The following is a 10000-nucleotide window of genomic DNA, read 5'->3' on the forward strand; positions in this document are numbered from 1 at the left end:
GGATCAGGGAGGTGGGTGTCCGGTGGAAGGAACACACATCTAGAAGGGAGAAGGGGTAAGAGATTGATGTGGGGGGACAGAGAGAGGTGGGGGGGAGGGAGAGAGAGGGGGGAGGGAGGTGGAGAGAGGGTGAGAGAGAGGGAAAGGGGGAGAGAGAGATGGGGAGAGGGAGAGAGACAGAGAGAGAGAGAGGGAGAGAGACGGAGTGATAGAGGGAAAGAGGGTGGGAAGGAGAGAGGGAGAGAGATGGGGGAGAGGGAAAGAGGGTGGGAAAGAGAGAGGGAAAGAGAGAGAGAGGGAGAGGAAGAGAGGGAGGGGGAGAGAGGGAGGCGGGGGAGAGAGGGAGAGAGACAGAGAGAGGGAGAGGGGGAGAGAGAGGGAGAAAGGGAGAGAGGGTGGGAAGGAGATAGAGAGGGACAGAGAGAGATAAGGGGTGGGAAGAGAGGGGGGGAAAGAAAGGGGGGGGGGGCGATGGGGAAGGGGGGGGAGAAAGCTTATTCAATAAGGCCATGGTCACATTTGAAGGGGTGATTACATATTTTGTAAGAATAGGGGAGAGAGAGGGAGAGAGAGAGAGGGGGGGGGGATAAGGGTCTATATATATAGACCAGTGTTCCAAATCAGACAAAAAAGTCCTGTCAGTCTGAAGAAATGGACTGTCACGTCATCCCCCACCACCCCCTCCCCGTTCCCCTCCATCGCGCACCAACCCTCACCACCACCCCTCATACCCCCACACCCCCTCATCCTAATCCTCCACTGAGGTGCACTATGGTCAGTTACATGATAGTCGTGTCCGACTATGAAGAGTTGCAGAGGAAGCAACTGCTGAACCGACTAGCTGGACTATTATAGTGGAGAGCGTCTTGCCCAAGTTACATCCCCAACTCTCTCGGTCAAGAGAGTTTTAGGACAGTCCGCGTTGGGGCCGATTTCCAAAGGCCAAGTAGCCCCCAAGGATACAACACTAAGAGCCAGCGCAAGTCCTATAGTTTGAGAGTCGTAGTCGTTCGCAAAAGACTAAGCTGTAAACGAACTCCCATTGCACTGGAGAAACCATTGGATCATACAGCAATCACTTTTGCTGTTGCGGGCCCAGCTGTGAGTTACGTCAAGCTCTTGATACAAGCCGAGCGTTGAGCCCAACGATAATAATTCCAGTCAGTACATCCCTAAGACACGACGTCCTGTGATGGTGAAATGAATGGAGTTGAGCACGGTTGAAGTTGGTGTTAGAGGTGTCCATGACAGCGTCGGTGAAGCTGAACGAGTACTGCAAAAAGCGCCAAAACCTACCTATTGTAAAAGACCTACCTATTGCCCAAGCGCCAAAACCTACAATGTAGGCTCTATAAATTATATACAGGGCTGCGATGCATGCTGAGAGGTCGCGCGCCCAATGACACAGGCTGGACAGTGGTCACGAATCACCCAACAGCACTGCGCGAGCGGCGATCCTCGCTCGCGGGCAGCCTATCGCGAAGTTTTCCCTTGTTATACAAAAGCTCGGTAGAAGAGAGAGTATTGCGAATACCCATATGTGTAAGCCATTGCACTCATATGGTGCAGAAATTCCGGTCAGTACATCCCCAAGACCCGACGTCCTGTGATGGTGAAATTGGCGGTCAGCACGTTACTGTTGACCTTTCGCCTCTGACCTGGCTGTTGACCCCCCACGTGCACTGTCATGACACCTGTCCAACACGACAACAACAATCATTATATATATATAAGGGGGTGTGGCCGGGGGGTAGGAAAGGAAGGTAAAGGAAACATGAGAAACAAACAAGGACATAAAAGAAAGAAAGAAAGACAGATAGACAGAAAGAAAGAAAGAAACCTCAGACAAAATAATATGAAATAGACCCACGTTTTCCTTCAAAGTACAAAAGATCACTGCAGACGAACAGTAACACAAAGAAGAAAACAACACACACACACACACACACACACACACACACACACACACACACACACACACACACACACACACACACACACGCACATACACACACACACACACCGGCACACACGCACGCACGCACACACACTTCTGACATGACGAAACAGTCCAGCCCTGACAACAAAATTGATTTTTTTAAAAATTATATTGTCTAAACTATCAGAAATGATTTTAAGAAAGAAAGAAAGACATAAAGAAAGAAAAGAAAAGAAAAGAAAAAAAAATTCTCACCAGGCCACACAGTCCAGCCTTGACCTTGACCTTGCCCTGACCACAAGGCCATGACCTGGGAGGTCAGCATGAAGCGCACGCGCAGTGCCCGTGACGCCGGCACGCGCCGCACTCTGCGGAAGTCGACCAGCTGCAGTCTCGGAGGGTTAGTGTGTGGAGGTACCTCGTGCCACTGTATGTAGACCTGAACTACCTGTTGTAGAAGGGACAGCTTGTCAGTTTTCACTGTCAGTTTCCATACCAGCAGGTGGATTTGTTCTGCAGAATTTTTTTTTTCTCTTTGCCAGAGAACAACAACACTCGTTGTCATTGCATTGCATTGCACTTGAGAAACCATTGATCACACATCCCTCACTTTGGTGTTGGCCCAACTGTAAGCTTATGAAGAACCAATGATAACACACACACACACACACACACACACACACACACACACACACACACAAATACACACATGCACACACGTACACACACACGTACACACACACATACCTGCACCAACCACACACACACACACACACACACACACACACACACACCTGTACCAAACACACACACACACACACACACACACACACACACACACACCTGTACCAAACACACACACACACACAGACTCTCTCTCTCTCTCTCTCTCTCTCTCTCTCTCTCCCTTGTACGATATATGTGTGTCGATGTTACATGCGTAAATGTTTATTGTATGATTTATATGTATTCTGTTTTTTGTGTACTGTCCAAACCTTGGAGACGAACGACTAAAAAGAACCAAAAAAAAAAAAAACAAAAAAAAAGGCACATTACCCCCCTGTCACATGTACTTTAATAATCTAATGACAAAGTGTCATAGTGTCGCAAATCTCTTATTAGTTTATGCTCTTTCAATTCTGTTTTTCCTTTCTGTTCCATTTTATCTGTTTTGCACCATTTTGTTCTGATTCGTACCTACTATGCCAACACTAGAGCTTTACAGCTAATGACATCAAACATTTCAGTGTTCAGTGTTCTCTCTCTCCCCCCCCCCCCTCTCTCTCTCTCTCACCTCGTCACAGGTGACGGGCCCTTCATTGTGCACCACCACTGACACATTCAGGGACTGCCCGGCCTGCACTACGGAGGCGTTCAGCGACAGGTGACTGTAGCGGAACGCAGTGTAGGACAGGCCGTAGCCAAAGGGGTAGAGTGCGGGGGCCGTGCTGTAGCGGTACGTCCGCCCTGCCATGGAGTAGTTCACCATGTCTGGAATCTGTAGGGGGAAGGGGACGGGGGGACACCAGGGAGAGATGATCCCAGAATGTGAGCGGAACAAAGTCAGCATACACCTGCATGCACGATCACGCATACAAGCACACAAGCACACACACACACAGACGCGCATGAACGCGCATGAAAAAACAACAAACGCAAGCAGCCACATGCACACGCGAGCGCTATCACGTGCACACACACACACACACACACACACACACACACACACACACACACACACACGCACGCACACACACACCACAAGAATGTTTTTTATCTTCATCCCCAAAAGCATTCAGGTGTCAACACATCCCTCACCTGGTCAACCAGGAGGGGCCAGGTGTCAACACATCCCTCACCTGGTCAGCCAGGAGGGGCCAGGTGCCAACACATCCCTCACCTGGTCAGCCAGGAGGGGCCAGGTGGCAGGTAGACGGCCGGCAGGAGAGCTGTGTCCTCCCTGGTTGGTCAACACCTGCAGCAAGGCAGTCCCCGCGCTCTGGGCCGGAAACCAGCACTCCAAGATGGCGGGCACCGAGGCATGCTGGTCGGCCCACGTCACGTTCAGGGGCCCTGCGTTGAAGAGCAGCAGCACCACTGGGGCCCCGCCACCTGGATAAACAATGAACTCCAGGATTGGTGGTGGACAACACCAGAAGCATTTAAGGGCCTTCATGACGTGCTGGAAACATAATTTATGAGCACGAACCGAAATCAGAGGGAACGTTTTTTTTGTTTTTTTTTTCGTTTTCGTTTTTTTTTTTCAAGCAGCAGTCCCACATGGAACCTAGTTGCCTGGATAAACATCATATATCAGGGGTATAATGTGTACCAAGTTTCTTGGTCAACACAGATCACCTACCTAATCTACATCTTATTCAAAAAATTAAAAAATTAAAAATTAAAAATGATCCATTTACTGACCCAAATCACCGCCTCTGTCCTATCCATTGGTCTACTGCAAACACTTCTACATTTCAAGGAAATCCTGGCCACAGCTTTGGCATCATCCTGCTGATCAGTGTTGCAGTAGTCTTACTCAAGTGACATCATGACTTGGACCGAATTATTAACAAACATTGAGACATGAACTTGGAGGGAAGTGTGGGGAACAACAGGGAGTACAGTGAACAGGAGCTTTCTCATGTGAATAATCATCAGACCGGATGTAACAGAGTGAAACGTGGCATCAGACCAGGTGTAACAGAGCGAAACGTGTCATCAATCCAGGTGTAGCATAGCGAAACGTGTTTCAGAGCAGGTGGGTACAGAGCGAAACGTGTCATCAATCCAGGTGTAGCATAGCGAAACGTGTTTCAGAGCAGGTGTAAAAGAGTGAAACGTCATCAGACCAGGTGTAACAGAGTGAAACGTGGCATCAGACCAGGTGTAACAGAGTGAAACGTGTCATCAGACCAGGTGTAACAGAGTGAAACGTGGCATCAGACCAGGTGTAACAAGTGAAACGTGGCGTGGCATCAGACCAGGTGAAACGTGTCATCAGACCAGGTGTAACAGAGTGAAACGTGTCATCAGACCAGGTGTAACAGAGCGAAACGTGTTTCAGACCAGGTGTAAAAGAGTAAAACGTGTCATCAGTCCAGGTGTAACAAGTGAAACGTGGCATCAGACCAGGTGTAACAGAGTGAAACGTGGCATCAGACCAGGTGTAACAGAGTGAAACGTGTCATCAGACCAGGTGTAACAGAGTGAAACGTGGCATCAGACCAGGTGAAACGTGTCATCAGACCAGGTGTAACAGAGTGAAACGTGTCATCAGACCAGGTGTAACAGAGTGAAACGTGTCATCAGTCCAGGTGTAACAGAGCGAAACGTGTTTCAGACCAGGTGTAAAAGAGTAAAACGTGGCATCAGACCAGGTGTAACAGAGTGAAACGTGTCATCAGGCCAGGTGTAACAGAGTGAAACGTGTCATCAGACCAGGTGTAACAGAGTGAAACGTGTCATCAGACCAGGTGTAACAGAGTGAAACGTGTCATCAGTCCATGTGTAACAAGTGAAACGTGTCATCAGACCAGATGAAAAAGAATGAAACGTGTCATCAGACCAGGTGTAACAGCGTGAAACGTGTCATCAGACCAGGTGTAACAGAGTGAAACGTGTCATCAAGCCAGGTGTAACAGAGTGAAACGTGTCATCAGACCAGGTGTAACAGAGTGAAATGTTTTCCAGAGTTGCACCACCGCAGGGGCCCCGTCATCTGAATAAGCAACTCCATCTAACGTCAGCAGTGCAACAGGGGGAGCCATGACATATGGATAAACAATAAGTATGTTGAACGTCAACTGATTAAGCATCACCATCAGAACATCAGTGGAGGCAACTGCTGTCCCGACCATCTGGACAAGGATCTGATTGTGGTGAAGAATGTCTTGCCAAAGTTGCTTACATACCCCTTCTCTCGGCCAAGAGGGTTTCCAGGACACTCGGCGTTGGGTATGGGATGGACCCTAAAGGTCAGCTAGCCCCCGAGGCTGCAGCACTAAGAGCCAGTGCAATCTTGCCTCCACGTTTGAGAATCACAGTCCTTCACAAACGACTCAACTGTAAGTGAATTCCAATTGCAGTGGGGAAAAATACAACCACCACATTGACCATACAGCTAGCTTTAACTTTGCTGCTGGCCCAGCTGCAAGCTGATGTCTGGCTCTAGTGGAGTGATGGCCTAGAGGTAACGCGTCCGCCTAGGAAGCGAGAGAATCTGAGCGCGCTGGTTCGAATCACGGCTCAGCCGCCGATATTTTCTCCCCCTCCACTAGACCTTGAGTGGTGGTCTGGACGCTAGTCATTCGGATGAGACGATAAACCGAGGTCCCGTGTGCAGCACGCACTTAGCGCACTTAAAAGAAACCACGGCAACAAAAGGGTTGTTCCTGGCAAAATTCTGTAGAAAAATTCACGTCAATAGGAAAAACAAATAAAACTGCACACAGGAAAAAAACAACAAAAAAATGGGTGGCGCTGTAGTATAGCGACGCGCTCTCCCTGGGGAGAGCAGCCCAAATTTCACACAGATAAATCAAAATACAAAATACAAATACAAAATACAAAACCGAGCGTTCAACCTACGCTTTAATTCTCACATATTACTTTCCACTTGACTTTTCTTTTTGTTATCAATGTTGTTGTTGTTTTTTTTGTGTGTGTGGGTTTGTGTGTGTGTGTGTGTGTGTGTGTGTGTGTGTGTGTTTTATTTAATTACTTTATTTTAAAAGAGGTCACAACGCAGTTTCTCGTTAGATGTGTTAAAGTACAGTTAACTTGACTCATTTTCTGTTGAGTGATCCAGATTGGTTTATAATCAGGAAACTTTTTAAAGGGTCCGTCACCATGGAGAGAACAGCCAGTATCAGTTTGTGTGGTATCTCTTGAAAACATAGATCGATTTCAATGACACTTTGTGCAATAATAAGCCACAGAACAGAGACTTTTTTTTCAAACAGAAGATTTTGTTGGCAATCGTTATCTTGGTACAGGTTTTTAAATAATTTGTATCATTGGAAATGAACAAAATCGGGATACTGTTGAAGGGGGCGTAAGCGGAGAAACATACGTTCTCTAACTCCATAAGAAGTAAGCATTCTTTATGATGATGGTGATGATGGCGATGTTGACATCAACATGATCATCATGATTTATATTACTTCTGCTGTTATCACTACAACTACCACTACTACTGCTGCTGCTGCTGCTGCTACTGCTACTACTACTACTACTACTACTACTACTACTACTACTACTACTATCAGCACTGCAGCTACTCAAACCAAGGTGGTGAGGATTCTCAAACACACCGAAGGTCACAGCATCCTGCAGGAGCGTCAACTGATGTCCGGGCAACTCCAGATCTTTCTTGTCGTGCATCTCACTCTCTTGGTAATGGCCTGCAACACACACACACACACACACACACACACACAATCAACGCCCGCCCGTGCGCAATAACCGAGCGGTTAAAGCGTTGGACTTTCAATCTGAGGGTTCCGGGTTCGAATCTCGGTAGCGGCGCCTGGTGGGTAAAAGGTGGAGATTTTTTCCGATCTCCCAGGTCAACGTTTGTGTAGACCTGCTAGTGCCTGAAATAATTTCGTGTGTATACGCACGCAGAAGATCAAAATACGCATGCTAAAAAACGGTCATATACATAAAAGCCCACTCGTGTACATACGAGTGAACGTGGGAGTTGCAACACACACACATACACATGGATGTTAGTGATGGCCTAGAGGTAACGCATCCGCCTTGGAATCGAGAGAATCTGAGCGCACTGGTTCGAATCACGGCTCAGCCGCCGATATTTTCTCCCCCTCCACTAGACCTTGAGTGGTGGTTTGGACGCTAGTCATTCGGATGAGACAACAAACTGAGGTCCCGTGTGCAGCATGCACTTAGCGCACGTAAAAGAACCCACGGCAACAAAATGATTGTTCCTGGCAAAATTCTGCAGAAAAATCCACTTCAATAGGAAAAACAAATAAAAAAAAAAAAAAAACAACACAAAACAAAACTGCACGCAGGAAAAAATACAAACAAAATGGGTGGCGCTAGGTGAAAGTGTAGCGACGCGCTCTCCCTGCAGAGAGCAGCCCGAATTTCACACAGAGAAATCTGTTGTGATACAAATAAAAAGTTAAGTACAAATTACAATACAATACCAATCCTTAGCAAGAAGTCCACACACCTCTCATGCCTACCTGTTCCCAAACACACAAAAATGACGTCAGCCGTCCGCACGGCGGCCTTGACCGCGTCCCTGTTGTACACGTCACAGCTGACGTCATGACAACCCTCGGCGTACGCCACAGTCCGCCCGAGATGACGTAGACCTTGCAGCGGCGTCACTGTGGCGGTGACGTTGACGGTGGGACTTTTGTGCGGGTCACCGTAGATTAGCGAAGCGTTGTTTGCCATGGGTCCCACGACCTGCCATGTCCGTTCAAACAATACAGGACCGTAATTATCATCATAGATATGTTAAAATGAGTCATCGCAAGATACTTAACATTGAGAGATACACTGAACGCACCATCAATGAACAAGTGCACCAAACTATCAATCAGCGAGAGGGTTACGGGAGGGGCAGACCAAACAACAACAACAACAAAACCGAAAACGAAAAAGAAGAAAAGCAACAACAACAGCAACAACAACAACAACAGAAGATGGACTGACAAGATTGCAGTAGGAACGACAACGACATCAATAACTGAGTCAACAGCAACATCAACAACAGGGACGACCCACAGTAGCATCAGTAACAAGACCAGTCACAACAACTGCACTGGCAACAACAATAACAACAACAACAAGAGCAACATCAACAGTAACAACAACAACAACAACAACAAACTGCCATTGACAGTCACCAATCACTCACGCTAACAACGCCAAACTCGTTTCTGATTGGCAGAAAACCGCCCTCGTTCTTCAGCAGTACGAAACTGTTCTTGGCGGCCTCCAATGACAGGGCTCGGTGAGCGGGGCTTTGGATGAGTGACAGGTCCAGCTTGGTGTAAGGATTCATGGCGGGCGGGTCAAACTCGCCAAGGCGCATGCGCGTGTAGAAGAGAGGCTTGACCCGACCCCGCATGGTGGCTTCGTTCACGAGACCTTTCTGCATGGCTGCCACTGAAATGATGATGACAATGATGATGATGATGACTGATAATATTAATAATAATAATAATAATAATAATAATAACGATGTATACAACAACAACAACAACAACAATAATGATAATAATAATAGTAATAACAATAACATTATTATTATTATTATTATATTCGCACAACATCAACAACAACAATCAACAAATTAACAAATGTTACTACTCTTCCTTTCACTACGACTGCTACTGTTACTACTACTACTAACATCAACAACAAGAACAACAAGAAAAACAACAATACTGACTACCACAAGTAATAATAATAATAACAACAACGACGACGACGATAAGGATGGCGACAATGATGACGACGAGGAGACTGCTGAGGAACCGTGCTTGTAAAGATACTAACGATCACAATGCTACTAACAGCAATAAAACAGTGGTCACACACACACACACACACACACACACACACACACACACACACACACACACGCACGCACGAACGCACGCACGCACACACACACACTCTCTCTCTCTCACACACACACACACACAGACATCCACCCCCGCTATTTCTGACAAAATGACAAACGCTCTAAAGCCCTTGGTTTTCCCTCTAATTAAACCAGCGACCATACTAACGAAACCAGCCTCACTTTAGGAAGAAAAAAAAAGAAAAAGAAAAAAAGATATAGGTAAATAGATTAAAAAAAAATTAAAAAAAACCCTCACAGAGTTGCATGAAGACCCCATTGCCGTCATTGCTGGACACCTCCAGGTTGACCCCGGCGTTGATGACGTCGGCCGCTGCTGTGACGTCATCGGTGACGTAATGGTGGTCCGTGACGATACGTTCTAGCGCGCTCTGGTCGCTGACGACGTAGCCTGTGAAAGCCCAACCGACTCGGAGAATCTCCGTCAGTAG

The 10000-nt window shown here is 47.1% G+C and overlaps 1 protein-coding gene across 2 annotated transcripts in view; it reads right to left on the reverse strand.

Moving 5' to 3' along the window:
* Positions 1–760: 760 nt before the first annotated feature.
* Positions 761–10000, reverse strand: part of LOC143297766 (uncharacterized) — a 28527-nt gene continuing 19287 nt past the window's right edge. For both annotated transcript variants that reach the window (XM_076610234.1, XM_076610235.1), the window contains exons 6-13: positions 9808–10000; positions 8838–9088; positions 8155–8383; positions 7255–7344; positions 3840–4051; positions 3234–3437; positions 2195–2387; positions 761–1694 (exon numbers count right to left, since the gene is read on the reverse strand). The exon at positions 9808–10000 is cut by the window's right edge and continues 34 nt beyond it. In XM_076610234.1, the coding sequence (XP_076466349.1) occupies positions 1579–1694; positions 2195–2387; positions 3234–3437; positions 3840–4051; positions 7255–7344; positions 8155–8383; positions 8838–9088; positions 9808–10000 (1488 nt within the window). In that variant the 3' untranslated portion in view covers positions 761–1578. The remainder of the gene's footprint in view (positions 1695–2194; positions 2388–3233; positions 3438–3839; positions 4052–7254; positions 7345–8154; positions 8384–8837; positions 9089–9807) is intronic.

This window comes from Babylonia areolata, chromosome 23 (assembly GCF_041734735.1).
Source record: "Babylonia areolata isolate BAREFJ2019XMU chromosome 23, ASM4173473v1, whole genome shotgun sequence".
Taxonomy (NCBI): domain Eukaryota; kingdom Metazoa; phylum Mollusca; class Gastropoda; order Neogastropoda; family Buccinidae; genus Babylonia; species Babylonia areolata.